The sequence below is a fragment of the Ananas comosus genome, linkage group 3 (assembly GCF_001540865.1).
Source record: "Ananas comosus cultivar F153 linkage group 3, ASM154086v1, whole genome shotgun sequence".
In the NCBI taxonomy this organism is placed as follows: domain Eukaryota; kingdom Viridiplantae; phylum Streptophyta; class Magnoliopsida; order Poales; family Bromeliaceae; genus Ananas; species Ananas comosus.
The window spans coordinates 13601404-13619098 of NC_033623.1; the positions used below are offsets into that span (position 1 = coordinate 13601404).

Here is a 17695-nt window from a genome sequence, read left to right on the forward strand (position 1 = left end):
GAAGGAGCGGGGTGGAAACCCTAGATTCCATCAAGAAGAATGGACGGTTGAAACGTTGCCACGTGGATACCATGTTAATGAGAGCTATTGATATGTTGGATTCGGATCTTGACCCGAAAATATGTGGGTACAGAAACTTGGATTCGGATCGGGTCGAAAAATATAGCCGCTTTACGCGATAGAGCTATATAATAAAAGCAACATTTTTTTTTTATTGTTATTTGCGTTGATAAAGATCATTTTTTTTATATTGTTTGTCTTAAAATTTTATACATATTTTTTCGGTCGGAAACCGTTCTATAATAAGGTGCAATTTGACGCGAGAGATTGATGTTATAAGGAAAGAAGTGTACATGAAAGAGTGGGAGTGTATATATCTAATTTGTTGTTAAACTCAGTTCACTCTATGTCTCCTGGTGGAATTAAAAGCCTAGTAACGCAATTGAGCTAAAAAAAATCTACATATTTTTTTGATAAGATCGTAAAAATTATATTTTTTTTGAATCAATCTAAGACTTCGTTTGGGATTGCGGAAGATTTCGTTACGTGCGGTGAGAAACGACAATAAAAAAATACTCTGTTTGTTTCTATATGTAATATTGCGTTCCGCATATTGCATGCGATTTGTCAGTTATGATATATTTTCTGCGGTTCCATCAGAAAACGTAAAAGTATATTTCTATATACTTTTTTTCAATTCTATTCTACCTAATAGCGCTAAATTGACTTCAATACTAAACTAAGCCTAAGAAGATTCATACGGTGTGCTATTATTTAAGAGAACAAAATGAATATTTACTCGGAGTACTCTCACACCGTGGAGCTCTCTAATAATGTTTTGTTAGAGAGTCTCTAATCTGTCATCATGTACGTGTTAGTTTTACTTTCACCATATTGTTCGCTAAGTATTTTTTTAAGAAAAACTCTAAAAAGAAATAGAAGCGTTAGAAAGATAAAAGTGTACCTGTCAACTGATTGGGACTCCTTAATGAGGCATTGGGGAGCTTCCCACTGGTTTTTTTTTTTTTTTTTTTTTTTTTTTTTTTTTTGCGAGGCAAATACTTTGCGAAATATAAGTTTTTCCACTAACATGCATGAGGTACTGCCTAGCAAGTAAACCTTATAATGGCAGCAAACAACCAGTAACACTTGCCAGATAGTTTCATGCAATTAAACCTTATGATGGCAGCAAACAATCAGTAACACTTGCCAAACAGTTTCATGCGATTACCTCTGCATTAAGAACTCCCAACTTTCCTTTCTTCTTCCCATGCTCTATAATCATCAACAATAGGTGCGTAAGCACTTTTCTAATTTCCTTCCATGTAGTTGTGGTGTCAATATATAAGTTGTTTCTTCAAGTTGAACCGGGTCTCTATTCCACAATTTTTTATTTTTTTTTTAGAGAGAGATAGATAGCACGCTATCTGTTTCGTTTATTTTATTTAGAAATAAACTTATCTGAAAATGTGAATCAACTAAGATTCGAACTTGGGTCTCGGGTATCAACTACCAAGTCCTTTGCCATTTGCTCTAGGGACGGTCGGCTACTCCACAATTTCAGTATACGGTCCAAAGGCTCTTCACTAGTCGCAACTAGAAGCGAGTATAGCTCTTACCTGAGCTTTTTCTCATTATTATTGTCTTTATCTTGAGATATTTTTCCATTAGTACTAAATTATATGTTTATTGCTAAAATTTATTTCGGGTTATTCCGTGCTAATTTAGATTCTTTTGTCACTATGTGGTCTTTTTTTTTTTTTTCTCAATGTTTTCTTACGTATTTCTTCTTTTTTAGCATGGCCTATTTTGATATATTACATTTTGGTCTTTTTTTCGAATGTCTGTTTAAATTGTTAACGACTCTTCAGTGCATTTTATTTACCAAACATTTTAACCAAAGATGGTTGATTGAATCATATATTGCGATTTGCAAAGTATTTTTTGAAAAAAAAAAAAAAGCCTCTTAAGGCTTCAGAAAATGGTAGAAAGTAAAATGAGACATTGAGACCCCAAAATAAAAGTTCTAATATGCTTCATCCTTTAAACTTGTTATGAATATTTTTGAAATAACACTTCTTCTATTGCACCCACAAAACAATGCTCCTAATATATATATATATATATTGCACTTTATATTAGGACCAGCGAAGCTATAATAGATGGTGCGACTGGGGTGCTTCTAATAGGACCAAACACCTGCTGCTATCAAATATTTCACTGTTAGATTTACTCTTTTGACTATTTTAATCCGTTAGATCATACAATTCAACAAATCATTCACTCAACCCTGATAGATCACTATCATTTTAACCGCACATCCCTTCATGACTTTGTGCTATTAGTAGCATTTCATCATAATTCCATATATATAAAGAGAAAGAGAGAGAGATGACTTTGTACTATTAGAAGCATTCCATCATAATTCCATATATATAAAGAAAAAGAGAGAGAGAGAGAGAGAGAAAGAGAGAGTCCGACTATGGTGCTTTTAAAAGCACCGAGCACTTGATGCTTCTAAGTTTTTCGTCATTAAATCTATCTCTTTAACAATTTTCACCTATTATAATATTAAATCAACTACCCACTCAACCCACTAGATACTTTTAAAAGTATATGAACTCAATTCTCTATATGTAGTTAATTTTATAATTTTTAAAATTTAAATTTGTAAAAAAAGGGATAGTATTATTGGCTCAATCAATGCTTCAACATTTTCTGGAAATCAAGAGGCATTTTCTCTTCTTATGTCCCTGCATAGATGCTTATGTATTTGATGTGCGCTTCATTTTTTTGTTATTGCATGGGTCATTTGTGTCTAGTTCTGCAATTTGTTTGTGTATTGCTTTTTGGTAGTGTTCTTTAAATAACTTTCTCAATTATGCCGTCACATAGATTTCATGTTTGGTTTGTTCGTATCGAAAAATTTGGAAAACTATTTTGTATATTTGAAAAACTAATATAGTGTCACACTATAAGATATTTTTGAAGTGTTGGTTGATATCATATCATATTGGAAAAGAAATGCAGTGCTCACTGTAGATAATTATTTTGCAGAAGAACTTAGATAGTAAGCAAATAGCAATGATTAATTGAAGTTGAGTGATATAACCATGATTAAAATCATATTATTAAAAATTTGATAATATAATCTCTCTCTCTCCCTCTCTCTCTCAGAAGATACTAGAGAGTTCTACTCTAGCTAAAAGATTGGCAATAATTGAAGTTGAGTGATATAACCATGATTAAAATCATATTATTAAAAATTTGATAATATAATCTCTCTCTCTCCCTCTCTCTCTCAGAAGATACTAGAGAGTTCTACTCTAGCTAAAAGATAGGAAATACTTTGTCCTAAAGTGGATAAGCTTGGAAATCTCCATGTGACACTATCTTCTTATGAGCATCAATTATTGCCAATAGTCATCAATCGCATAATTTTTTTTTTCCCCAGTCCTTTTCTAATCACAACTCATCCACCATTTTGCTATTATTATTATTATTATTATTATTTTTACTACACTCATTTCTAAAATTATTTTTTTATTGTAACTACAACAACCTTCTCCTATCCACACACACACCCTATAAATATATACAGCCAACATAAACACCATCCTCCTCCTCCTCTTCCCCACCTCCCTCTCTCTTTCATCTTCTTTCCCAGTATTATTTTTTAATATATATATATGTATATATTTTTTTGTAGACACACCCCATTGCATGTCACCCAATATATGAGCTTATCTATAAGAACACCTCCCTCTCCATTTTAGGTCCCCCCTCTTTCTCCTCCCCCAACTTCAACAAAAAAAGAAAAAAGAAAAAAGAAAAAAGGAAAAAAGAAACAAAAAAAAAAAGCTTCTGTAATTAAATTCTTCTCTCTCCTCAAAGCATAAGCTATTTCCCTTATTATGGCTTTTGGCTTGGAGAATGGTCACACCCCACAAGGTACCATATATATCCCCTTTTCTTTTCTCTTCTTTTTATACTTTCCTATTGTCGCATAAATTGAATGAATGATCCTGATTCACTTCGATCTTTGTGAATCCTAACTTATTTCCTATTCTTGTCAATAATTAATTAATTTTTTTTTTAAAAAAAAAAGATCAATATCTCCTTCCCTACAGACATTTTCAACATTTTTGATAGATATAGAAATTTTGTATGTTATAGCTTATGGGCGAGTCCACTCACTGTGTTATTGCTAGATAGCCTCGAACCGGAGCCTAACACATTGACTAAGCTCTATCACTTTTTTTCTCTTTTTTTTTTAAGTGTTTTTCTAGTACATAACATAAGGTGCATATATATATATATATATATGCAGAAAAAAAGTAAAATAAAGGGAAAAAAAGAAGAAGAAAAGATAGGGAGGAAGTGCTTGCTGCACCCACCGAGTCTTTTTAATGGCCAGCTCACGCGGAACCAATAGAGTAGGTAAAGGGTTTCAGACAATAGAGTTGGTAAAGGGAAAAGTAGATTCTAGAACAGTAATGCCAATATGTCATTTAAACATATAAACACAAATTTTTTATATAAAAACTTTTTTATTAGAAAAGACCAATAATTTTTTTTGTTGTTGTATACAATTAATTGTTACTATTTAGCATTAATTTCTTGTAATTTTTTATTATATTTTATTAATAGATATTTTTAGATTTTATTTCAATAGATTTGCTACAGATCTTCTGTACAGTATTGATGGGTGTAGTTTTTTAAAAACCTTTTGCATAAAATAATTTGCTTGTAATGGTGAATTTGAGCCATGGACAATTTAGACATCTCACTGGTTATAGATGTAGCTATTATCTGCATCCCTTGATATTTCCACTAATGTATCCACCACTCTAGAAAATCTAGAAAAAGATGTAAAAAAGGAGGGACAATTGGTTATATACCTCTCAAAATATCAAAAATATTTTTTTTATTTTTATTTTTTTAAGTTAATTTAAACTAAATGTGAGTTAAATATCTATCAAATATCTCTTTTGTCTTTAACTTAAGAGCAAATAAAAAATATTGGTAATAGTAGAAGGATATATTTGAAAAGATAAAAAATTAAAATGCTTTTTGTACTCTTAACTTAAAAGCAAATAAGAAAAGTCAATAATGGTAGAAGGGTATATTTAAAAAAATAAAATAATAATTTTATAGAGATAACAGTTATTACTAATGGTTCATTAATAGAATTTAACTTACGGATATATTTTAAATATGTTGAAACGTAAGAAAAATATTTTTAATATTAGCCTTCCAAAAAAGATAAATCAGAAAGTCGAATTTTTTTTTAAAAATATATAAGCAAATGTTCCTTAAAAAAGAAATATAGATTTTATATCATTGATATTAGAGTTCAGAAGAAAAAAAAGAGTAATAAAAAAGAAAGTTAATGTGATAAATAAACAAGTGATGAGATAGATAAACTGTACCATAAGGAAAAAAATAATTTTTAAAATTTTTTAAAAATTTTATTAGTTTTTATTTTTAAAATTTTAAAGGTAAACCAATTGCTATTTGCAATGTGTATAGCTAAGTCATTTCTAAACTAGACAAAAATTTGCTGAGCATCGACGGTACGGATGGGCGCCATATGACCCATCCATCGATCGCCCTTTCTTCTTTCGCTGCTTTCTCTCTCTCTCTAAAAATCGGGTATAAATTTTTTTATTATTTCTTCCACATACGCCCGTGGACCACGTGGCGACCATAAGCATAGTCCCCAAAATAAATAGTTTGGGTTCGATGCCCAGCAAAGTTTTATCCCTCTAAACTTCGGGGCTTAGTAACGTGGGTTACATGTTACTAAGCCCGGTAACAATTTACTAACTCGTTACTACTCCTCCACATGGGTTCCTATTTGCACCCAGAAACACACACACACACACACACACACACACTCTTATAACACGCCAAGAGGAGGGCCCCACGGGTTTAATGGGTACAGTGCGTATGAAGTGCGTGCATTAGGTATGTGTCCGGCGATGCGTACTGTGTGTCCCGGGGGGACACGTTTCGACTCATCACTCGCCTTGTACAGAGGCGCAAAGCGGTTAAGCGCTCGACGGGTCACGAGGCGCACCGATCGTACAGTCCACGTGTCACCCACAGCGCCAGCTTTCGGAGCGAACGGTCACGTCCGAGTTGGGGGGACCGTGGGCCCTGTCCGCTTTTTGTTCGGGTGCGACGCCGCCCGCATGCGACCGTCCCCCTGAACGTATTGGATGATGATATGTGGGTGGGTCTCCCACGCAATGCGGTAGTTATATTACTGATATTATATTTTTAACTAATTAAAATATTTTTTTAATTTATTTATTTTATTATAATTATAAAAAAATATTTATATTATATATATTTTTTATAAAAAATTATGATTAGTTTGTTATTGATAATATGATACAAGTGGGACGTAATAAATTTTTTCATAGCGAATCTGATATAGCCAGCGCTTGAAAAATTATAGATTTGTTTTAGAACTTCAGAATAGGAGTGAAAACTAGTCGGATAATATCTAATTTTATATACAAAATTTTTCCAATTCGGTCAGATCCAGCAAATACGAATATAATTTTTAAAAGTTCAAAATTATATAAATATTTTCAAAAATTCGATGTAAATATGAATATTCAAAAAATATTATTATATATATTATTAATTAAATATTGTGGAAGATAAATAGATGCTGTGATTTGCACAGAAGATAGAGGGCTTGTCTCCTTATTAATTTATTTTCAAATTTAATGATAATTATTATTATTTAAATTTATACACATATGTAAATTTAAATTTAGAGAGTCGTAATTCTTTATTTTGAACTTTAATTTAAATAGTGAATTTATATTTAAATTTAAATTTCAAGTCGAATTTTGATTACGAATTTAAAAAGTAAACTTAAAATTTTATTTTGAATTTAAATTTGAGTTGAAATTTTAGTGAAATCTTATATTTATATTGCGAATCTAAATTCTATTTTAAATATTTCTAATCAATAAATAATGTTTTAATAATGAAATAATAGTATAAAAAAATAAATTCGATTCTAATAATAATAATAAATATGTCAAATATCAGAATTTTAAAAAATATTGTATTATATCCGAATTTACTTTTAACAAATGCAAAAATAAAAAATTAATATTTAATATTATATTCGTATAGAATTCGTATTTAAATGAAAATATCAATGCTATTTCGTACAGTATCCGAGCGTATTGGACTCATTTTTACCGCTACTTGGGAATGCCTAAAGGGTTGGTGCGGGGCCCACGCATCGTCCGCCGTGTCCCCAGTCCACTAAGCAAGAGCCGCGCTTAGCGCCGTACGAGCCCCGCGGGCCCCACGGGACAGCTACGTTTTGTTACTTTCCACCTCCACCGTCCGATTCGCGGACCCCTCTCCTCCGGGCCCTCCATCTCCCTCGATCCCCACCACCCTATTTCCTATCGTCGATTGCACCACTACTACCCGGAGTAAAGAATCCCGGCCGTCCATTTCGTGGGCCCCGGGTGTCAGTAAATGCATACATACACGATCTTTCTTTCCGTTACACCCAACCTTTGACCGGTTTCAAAGATCGCCGCGATCGTGACTCGTGGGCCCACCGATTCCGGAAACTGCAACCAACCACGTAACGAAGTTACAATTATACCCTTGCCATTTCTTCTATTGATGTAACTGTTTGTTTTTAAATCATGTTTTAGTTTCATTTAACGATGAGTTATTATTATTATTTTTATTATTATTTATTATTTATTTTTTAAGATTCGTCGTATCCGCTTGCATCGAGGGAGAGCGTGGCCAATCATAGCGAGTGAACCGCACAAATAAAAATTGCGGGGAACGGGTGGGGCCCGCTTGCCATGATTAAAAAAGGTGGACCGGGTTCGGTTCCACTCGGGCGAGTCGAACCGGGGGCCGAGTTGGGCCGGATGTCGTTGTCCGAAGCCCACTTTCCCCGCTGTCTCTTTTAAATAGCAGAGTAGGACGCTTGTTCTGCCCCATTTCTCGGTGAGTGGGGGCGGAGTTTTCTATCCTTTTTTTTTTTTTCTTCTCTAAAGAGAACCGCGAGAGAGAGAGAGAGAGAGAGTAGGGAGAGTGGTTGGAGAAGGGGACGGAGCGCTTGTGTGGGAGGAAGAAGAAACGTTTGTGAGGGAGGACGAAGCGCTTTGTTCTTCATTTTCCGTCTCCGATCACGGTAAAGAGCTTCCGGAACCTCTTTTTTCTGTATTTTTTTAGATTTTTTTTTTTAGTTTTCTCCTAGTAGATCTTTCGATCTCTTCTTCCGATCTCTCTTTGTAGTTTTATTTGGTTTTTTGTGAAGTTTTTTTTGAGCGAGCGCACTTTTTGGATGGGAAAAAGTAGTGTTCCTTGGTTTTCATGTGTATTAGTCGAAATTTTAAGCAGCGATTTTTAGGTTTCTAGGGTTTTTGTGGCCGGATGAGGCAGATCGATCTGTTTGCTGCGCTGATGAAGTAGTTGTGGTGGAGATTTGTTTGTTACATGTTCTTAGTCTCCATTTTGAGTCCGTACTCTTTGTGACGGTTCCTTTCTCGGTTTGAGTACTTCAGATCTAGCGATGATCGAAGCCTCCTGTGTTGCTTTTCCTCTGTTTTTTTCATGGATTCAACGATCCTTGTTTGTTCATTTGTTTCTAGTGTGATCGGTGGTGGATTCATAGTTTTTCCCCCTCCATTTCCCTTTCTTTATTTTTCCCTGATCGGAGGAGTTTGATTTGTAAACTCCTGTGGAGTATGGAGGAAGCTCATTTCTCGTCCTAATCGGTTGCGTGAAGCCTTCTTTGTTCATGTTTCCTCCTTTCCGTGTATTGCATTCATGTGTGTTTACACTGTAATGTGTTCAAAACTTGGAAACAGTTCCTACTTCCTGCAAAATCTATTCTGGAGTTGTTCCGTGCGTGCTGTATAATACATGTAACGTTGCATTCGGTGTTGGTTCTGAGTCCTCAAGTGTTTCTATTGGTTGTTAATTTACTACTTTATTAAGTTCTTTTGGTTTATGCTGTATTTATTCCTTTTTGGTGAACTCTTGCTCCAGACATTTTTTGTTTTTTGTTTTTATTGTGAAGAGTTAATTACACTTTCAGAGTGGAGGTGATTGTCACATCAGATTTAGTGATTGCCACATCAGATTTAGTGTTCCCCTAAAAGTTTTAATACTGCATGACTTAAATGTGCTTTAATGAACTTAAAATCACGAGGAAACGCACCCCCAGGATTTAGTATAGTCCTGGGTATAAAATATAGTAGGGTTAAATCTCTTAATTCGGTTATAGTATTTTTGGCGGTGGTTAGGCTGTTAATTGGGTTACGCGTGCTAGAGCTAGAGTAGTTTTAGGATGTTGGGTTAAGCGTGCTAGAGCTAGAGTAGTTTTAGGATGGGTAACCCCTTGGGTAGTGGGGTGGCACACTTACACTGTTGCATGTGGAAATACTATCATCATCTCTTACATAAAGCTAACAAAATTCCCTGCTTTTAGCATTGCACTCTGTAAGTTTTTCTCTGACAGCGTGTGGAATCTGTCTGTTGTGATGCATTGTCAATTAGTATTTTTGTTTTGTTTCTGGTTTTGAATTTAAATGCTTGTTTTTTGTGGGGATTCTTCTTTCTTGTGGCTACATAGAGTAATTTCATAGTGTGGGACTAGCGTATCTCATACTGAAGGACAAGTTATTCGCTGTTTTCACTTGTTTTGTCCCCTGGATTTATTTGTCATCATCATGTCAATCTGGTTGCCAACGCAGTATTGTTATTATTGTACTGGTTGGAAGTAAGATAAGCATTTCTATGGCTATGTTTTCTTTTTAATATCTTTATACTGTGATTGAAATGCTGCTGCTGGTTTTGTAGCTCATAACTCCTCATATAGCTGTTCTGCACTAAATGCTAATGAAGCCTACTAATAGGAGTTCTCTGTTATGCATTACTTTGTCTATTTTATATTCCAAATTTATGAAATAACTATTACTTTTATCTACCATAAAAAAATTGCTGATTTCCATGATGAATCTGTAATAATGGCATTTTCTGCGTTCGACTTTGATCTTTGTATTGTATATTTGCAGTTGTTGGCTCTCATGAATATCTTCCTAAGCTTTTGTTCTGGTCATCTGTTTCTCCAATTTACCATTGATATTTGTTGAAAGGATTATTTGGAGCAGATAAGCTCCAAGGTTCCTATATACGTGAACATTATCTTTTTGGACATGTTTTATGATTTCGCTCCCATTCCACCAATTTCTGTGATTTTCTTTTCCCTTCTTTCTTGAACATTGTGTTAAATTCCTTCATTTTGTTTATATATGATGAGTGTTGTTTCTTTCTCTTGCAGCTGTAGTCATGGTGAGGAAAAGAAGAACTGGACCTCCTGGCTCTGCAGAGAGCTCTCAGTCTACAGAGGGCAGTAGTAGCGGCGAACAACGTGCTCCTCAGCAGCGATCTGAGCGGGCCCCAATGCCACAGCAACAGGGTGGCGGACGGGCCTGGGCCCCAGCTCATCCCCAACAAGGAGGCCGGGGGGGTGGACAATACCATGGCCGTGGGGGCGGTCAATACCAGGGTCGTGGTGGTGGGCAGTACCAGGCACGTGGGCAACAGGCAGGTGGCCCACCTTCCGAGTACCAGGGGCGTGGTGGTCCCCACCCACGGGGCGGAATGCCACCTCAGCAATATTACGGTGGTCGCAGGGGTGGTGGCAGTGGCATGACAGGTGGGCGCGGTGGTGTTCCCGTCGCCGCAGGTCCGTCAAGAACGGATCCCGAGCTGCACCAAGCAACCCAGGTTCAATATCAAGCCGCTCAGGCTGCATCATCCCTTTCTGAAGCTGGTTTGTCCTCTCAGCCTGCGGAGGTGAGCCCAGAGCAAATTGAACATCCGTTTCAGCAACTCACGATCCAGGGTACTGGTTCTACTAGCCAGGCAATACAACCAGTTTCAAGCAAGTCAGTGAGATTTCCACTACGCCCTGGAAAAGGCAGTGTCGGAGACAGGTGCATTGTGAAGGCGAATCATTTCTTTGCTGAGCTGCCCGATAAGGACCTTCATCAGTATGATGTATGCCTTTCCTTCATCTTTTCTATTGTTCGCATGGTTTTCTTCTGCTGCTAACCATCTGTAAATTGTTTGAAATTAGGTGACTATTACACCGGAAGTAAGCTCCCGTGGTGTGAATCGTGCTGTCATGGCGGAGCTAGTGTCTCTGTACAGGGAATCCCATCTAGGTGGGCGCCTTCCAGCTTATGACGGCAGGAAGAGTCTTTATACTGCTGGTCCTTTGCCTTTCTCTTCCAAAATCTTTGAAATCACGCTACATGACGAGGAAGAAAGTCTAGGCGCCCCAAGGTATTTCTTCTAGAACGCCATTGTGTGCTGATACCATTTTGAATTAATCATTGCTGTTGTGAGTTAAACTGATGTGTGCTTATCATGCAGGCGAGAAAATCCGTTTAAAGTATTGATCAAATTTGCTGCTCGTGCTGATCTTCACCATTTAGCAATGTTTCTGGCTGGAAAGCAGGCAGATGCCCCTCAAGAAGCGCTGCAAGTTCTTGATATTGTTCTACGTGAACTACCTACTGCAAGGTAATTGTTCTTTTGCCGAATGGCTGTTTTAATATATAATTTGTTCTATTTTAAGTGTTGACTCTCACATTCAACCTTGTGCTACTGCAGATATTCACCAGTTGGCAGATCATTTTATTCACCTAACTTAGGGAGGCGCCAGCAACTTGGTGAGGGGTTGGAGAGTTGGCGTGGCTTTTATCAGAGTATTAGGCCCACTCAGATGGGATTGTCCCTTAATATTGGTTAGACCAAGTTCTTATCTGAATTTCCTTCTTCTGTTAGTGCCTGTAAGCTCAAGAAATCTCTTTGAAAATTTCAATAAAGTAGCTGGAATAAGGATCTGTTTTGTCTTAAGCACGTAAGCTTGAGCACGAAAGGAAGAAAAGGTTTTGTGGGGGAAGGAATCTACTATTTTTTTGGGGTATTTAGTTAGTGAAAACAGGAAGTGAGATGACTTTTGATATGAAACTAAAATATCAAATTTCTAACACCATCAATTCCTGTCAAAAGATTTTCAGCAAAAAATGGATTTTACTAAATATTACGACTCCTAGCTAAATACATCCTGAATTTGAAGCTGTGTAAATATTTATTATTGACCTGTGATTTTTATTTGCTGCCCTGCTTTTATCTATCAGAAATTTATCAGCAGTACAGTATTTAAATATAATCAAGATTATTCTACTAAAGCATCCCCCCCCCCGCCGCCAACCCTTTCTTGTAGATATGTCNCCCCCCCCCAACCCTTTCTTGTAGATATGTCTTCGACTGCCTTCATTGAACCATTGCCAGTAATCGACTTTGTGGTGCAACTTCTGAACAGAGACATTTCTGCTAGACCATTATCTGACGCCGATCGTGTGAAGGTCTGCTTTTCATCTGTTAAACTTTATGTACTGATTTAGGATATTTTTGGGTAGTTGATTTGAATGAACTCTTGCAATATACTTTGGTTGGTATGTTTTTATCTTTTTAATTCTGATCTTGTGTATCTTGATTTTTTTTCTAGATCAAGAAAGCTCTAAGAGGTGTGAAGGTTGAGGTTACGCATCGAGGCAACATGCGCAGGAAATATCGTATATCCGGCCTCACATCACAGGCAACTAGAGAGTTGACGTATGTGGTTTTTCATTGGTTATGTGTCGCATCTCATGCAGTATTGCATGCTTTAATCTGTTTGTATTTTTATATTTTTGGAATGACATGCTACCAGGTTCCCTGTGGATGACCGTGGTACGATGAAGTCTGTTGTCCAATACTTTCAGGAGACCTATGGTTTTAACATTCAACATACCACTTTGCCTTGCTTGCAAGTTGGCAATCAACAGAGACCTAACTATCTTCCCATGGAGGTCAGCATGTTGATTAACTTTTATTTTTTATTTTGGCTGCTCTTAAGCTTCAATATACGGATTTCTTGTATCAACTGTGATATATCTTTTGTTTCTGCTAGTCGTTCTGTGTGGCTTTTTAATTGTGTATGCATGCTAACATTCAGGTCTGCAAGATAGTTGAGGGTCAGAGGTACTCGAAGAGGTTAAATGAGAAACAAATTACTGCTCTTCTTAGGGTGACTTGCCAACGCCCTCAAGAGAGGGAGCTTGACATTTTGCAGGTGATTATGTTGCTTTACCTCTTATAGAGTGCTTTATGGAGCAGCATTGTCATGGAAACGTACAGTTCACTACACTAACTCTATTTTTTTAAATATATATTTTTTTAAAATATAGAATACTACTGTTGTTGTAATGAAGCATACGGTTCATGACATTTGCTTGCCGTAATGGATTTTCATCGAAATATATGGTTGTGGACAATTGCTTATTAGTAATTCTGTTAGTTGGTATAACCTGATATATAAGGAAATTTTCATTATGTGATCATTTCTGGCACCGAAAACTATCTTAGATTGCTGTCGGTTTCATCATCTTTTCAAATTGTTTTTCAGACTGTGCATCACAATGCGTACTATGAAGATCCTTATGCACAGGAGTTTGGTATAAAAATTGATGAGAGGCTTGCTTCAGTTGAGGCTCGAGTTCTACCTGCACCTTGGGTCAGCTTCTTAGGCTTCTGGTTATATGATTATGATGTTTTCACTACTATAATTTTTGATGGACTGGTAATCATTGCTCTTGGTTCCCCTTGCATTTTTAGCTTAAATACCACGATACTGGAAAAGAGAAGGATTGCTTGCCCAGGGTTGGCCAGTGGAATATGATGAACAAGGTATGGGTTCGGAACGATATATATTGGTGTCATGCTTTGTTGGAATTGGTGTCATTCTTATACATTGTTGTGTTACTATAACTTTGCCTCTTATTTGATTGTACAAGTCTGTGGTTTAAATTGAAAAGAATAAATACTTGAGATATTTTTCTGCTTGGAAAAATATGCTTTTAAAAGTTGATCTTCATAATTTTACATTTTTTCCTGCTTGCCATTTATAACACCTGGGATGATGAAGGTAACAGGTGTTTGTAAATAATTTATGGATTTTGTTTTGCTTTTTCTTTATTCTGTTTAATTGTATTATCTCGTTTTTGCTATGTAGAAAATGGTGAATGGTGGGAGGGTGAGTAACTGGACGTGCATCAACTTTTCAAGAAGTGTCCAAGATAATGCTGCTAGGGGATTCTGTCATGAGCTGGCTGTGATGTGCCAAGTATCTGGAATGGTATGTCTATTTTGAGGCTGCAATAGTTTCAATATGAGCAGAAGCATTTTCTTTTCAGAGTTTTTCTCACTATTGGTATTCTTGAATTTTTATTTTTTTTTATTGTCCTTTTATCTAGGACTTTGCTCTAGAGCCTGTCCTTCCTCCTTTGACTGCTCGACCTGAGCAAGTGGACAGAGCTCTAAAAGCGCGGTACCAGGATTGCATGAACATACTTAAACCACAGGGTAGAGAACTTGACTTGTTGATTGTAATACTGCCTGACAACAATGGTTCTTTATATGGTACGCCTCCTAGGTTCCTACCAGATAATGTTTCTTCACCTATTTTATTCTGTTCTCAAATTGCTTAAATATGTTTTGTGCTTTTCTTCCTACAGGAGATCTGAAAAGGATTTGTGAGACAGATCTTGGATTAGTCTCACAGTGCTGTTTGACTAAGCATGTTTTTAAGATGAGCAAGCAGTATCTTGCAAATGTCGCTCTCAAGATCAATGTTAAGGTGAGTTTCTTTTTCGTGCAATTTTTTCTGGCTACTTTATCTAGATGGTTACATCTTAATTTTGCTTTGGCACCTATAGGTCGGCGGAAGAAATACAGTTCTCATGGATGCGCTCACACGAAGGATACCCTTGGTCAGCGATAGACCAACTATCATATTTGGTGCTGACGTGACTCATCCTCATCCTGGGGAGGATAGTAGCCCTTCCATTGCAGCGGTAAGATCAACTTAGTACAGAATGAAAATATAGAAAGATTTTGTCATTTGAAAATGAAATTGCGGAGTTCTACCGTCGCTTGGATTGCTGTAATTGGGCTTTACACAGGTTGTTGCATCTCAAGACTGGCCTGAGGTGACAAAGTATGCTGGCTTAGTAAGCGCACAAGCTCACCGCCAAGAACTTATTCAGGATTTGTTCAAAGTATGGCAGGATCCTCAACGAGGAACTATCACTGGTGGGATGATAAAGTATGTTTTTGTTATTCCTCGGCACTACCAATCTTTTTTTTTGGCTACACTTGTGTTGCTTTTACATTTTTGGTAGAAAGCCTTATTTAATGAAATTGTATCGAATTTTGTAGGGAGCTTCTCATCTCTTTTAAACGTGCCACCGGACAAAAACCTCAGCGTATCATATTTTACAGGTATCATTCATCTTGTATTCGTAAATTGGATTTTGGACAATTATGTTTATGGTATTGGTCTTTCAGGGATGGTGTCAGTGAGGGGCAGTTTTATCAAGTATTGTTGTATGAACTGGATGCCATTAGGAAGGTATATTCACTATATATGACTGATCATAACCCCATGGTTTCGCAGCATATACCTTTGCTTTCCTAATTACTTGCATCTGATCTTTTTTTCATGGTAAATTCAGGCATGTGCATCGCTGGAGCCTAATTATCAGCCACCGGTAACTTTTGTGGTGGTTCAAAAGCGTCATCACACACGGCTGTTTGCTAATAACCATCATGATCAGCGAACTGTTGATAGAAGTGGAAATATATTGCCTGGTCAGAATTTAGTCATTGGCATAAACAATAATTTTCTCTGGCCTTTTAATAACTTCTTAAGGGTGACCTAATACTCTGGCTATTGATGGCAGGTACTGTGGTTGATTCGAAGATTTGCCATCCGACAGAGTTCGATTTCTATCTATGCAGTCACGCTGGCATACAAGTAAATATCCATTGGTTGTCTATATTGTTTCCCCTATTTTCATCGTCTTTACTGATTTGTTTTTGAAACTCTTAAACACTTGCAGGGCACCAGCCGTCCTGCGCACTATCATGTCTTGTGGGACGAGAACAAGTTCACTGCTGATGCACTGCAGTCTCTTACAAACAATCTATGCTACACGTAAGATTTCTTGCTTTTCTTATAATTTCCTAGATACTGCATTGTTGGAAAGTCCCTTCAACTGATTGTTTGAGTTCCTATTTTGCAGCTATGCTAGGTGTACCCGTTCTGTCTCAATCGGTAAATATTTCTGATCTTGCGTTACTGATCCAAAACACCAAATACCTTGAGCACATACATTTTCTATTTTATTGTTATATAAATTTTCTTTTTTCTGGTCTTCTTTGCAGTTCCTCCTGCATATTATGCTCATCTGGCCGCATTCCGTGCTCGGTTCTACATGGAGGCGGATACTTCGGATAGTGGATCAATGGCCAGCGGCGCTGCTGCTGGGCGGGGTGCTCCTTCCGGAGGCGCACGCAGTACCAGAACCCAAGGAAATGTTGCTGTTAGGCCCCTGCCTGCTCTGAAGGAGAATGTGAAAAGGGTCATGTTTTATTGCTAAATTATATATGAGCTCCTTGAAAGAACTGTGTGGGCAAGACTTCTTTTGTGTTGTCGCTTGTGGTGTTTGACTGGGTTCGAGTCTCTGTGCTTGCCTTTTGTTTGCTGCTGTGACAATTATTGTGTTTCGTTCCATGATGTTTAATTTTCTTTATGTCATGTTGTGTAAACCTCAACTCTTGAACTTAATAACTTAAGGTCTCTGGTTTTCTGTGAACTTTTTGTTGAATCTTTTCCTGGGCTGCGGTACGCCGTTATGCTTTAAATCTCTTCATTTTGCTGCAAAATTTTATTGTCCATAGAGTTGCGTGGTACGAAGCATCGGTAGTTTGCGTCTGTGTTTGCTCCAAAATGCTCTCTCATGGGGTATTATCGTCTGTTTTGGACATGCCATAACTGCGTAATTATGCGACCGCAACAAAATGAAGGTGTTCATTATATTAAGTTGACATTGGATTCTTGGGGCATTGTTGACGTTGTGAATGAATCTGTTAGTTCCCCTAAAAGGTCAAAGTTCCTCAACAACTTTTTGAGTTAACTTCCACTATATTATCTTAAAAAACCTCTTCTTATAAATGTAACTAATGTTAAACATTTCAACGCTTTAAATCTCCCTCCGTATAAGTTACTACCCAAGATTCGCTTTGCCCGTACTAATTTGTAGGAGATCTTACCCATTTTTATAAGGCCCGCGGGATCCTAACCAGGAAATTTCTCGGAAAGTTTGCTCTCGACTCTCTGAATAAAGCTAGAAAAACAAAACCCTACTTCTTTATTTCTATTTGCCCAAACGAAACCCTGCTTTTCTATACCTATTTGCTCAAACATGTCAGAGAAATGCTTTTTGCACCTTTTAAGAAGTTCGGTCGTAAATTTTACATCCACCCTCTAAGGATTTATTTTTTTTAAAAAGGTTTTTACTATAAAAACAATGATTAGATTATTGAAAAAAAAAATAAATTGTTTTCTTCGATAGATAGAATGTGAGACAAATCCTGCGTTTTATTTCTATTTTCTTAAACTCGTCAAAGAAATGCTACTCATGCATTCAAAAAAAAGGTCTCGAGATTGACCTTGTTTTCAATCTTACCGAGATGAGTAATATTTCTTGAGGAGCAGGATTCGGGGTGT

The 17695-nt window shown here is 36.7% G+C and overlaps 1 protein-coding gene across 3 annotated transcripts; it reads left to right on the top strand.

The window, feature by feature from the left end:
• Positions 3798-16781, top strand: LOC109707422 (protein argonaute 1B-like). Of its 3 annotated transcripts, XM_020228664.1 has the most exons (23): positions 3799-3951; positions 10352-11073; positions 11153-11361; positions 11452-11601; positions 11692-11825; positions 12340-12449; positions 12593-12699; positions 12797-12935; positions 13082-13198; positions 13532-13639; positions 13741-13812; positions 14138-14260; positions 14379-14544; positions 14640-14761; positions 14841-14978; positions 15087-15229; positions 15343-15405; positions 15472-15535; positions 15639-15774; positions 15867-15940; positions 16026-16120; positions 16209-16240; positions 16351-16781. In XM_020228664.1, the coding sequence occupies exons 1-23, from the start codon at positions 3915-3917 to the stop codon at positions 16563-16565; spliced, it is 3276 nt and encodes a 1091-aa protein (XP_020084253.1). In that variant the 5' UTR covers positions 3799-3914; the 3' UTR covers positions 16566-16781. The 3 variants fall into 3 exon arrangements, with proteins under 3 accessions (XP_020084250.1, XP_020084253.1, XP_020084252.1); XM_020228661.1 differs by having other exon boundaries at positions 3798-3951; positions 15343-15535; XM_020228663.1 differs by lacking the exon at positions 3799-3951 and adding an exon at positions 8040-8197 and having other exon boundaries at positions 15343-15535.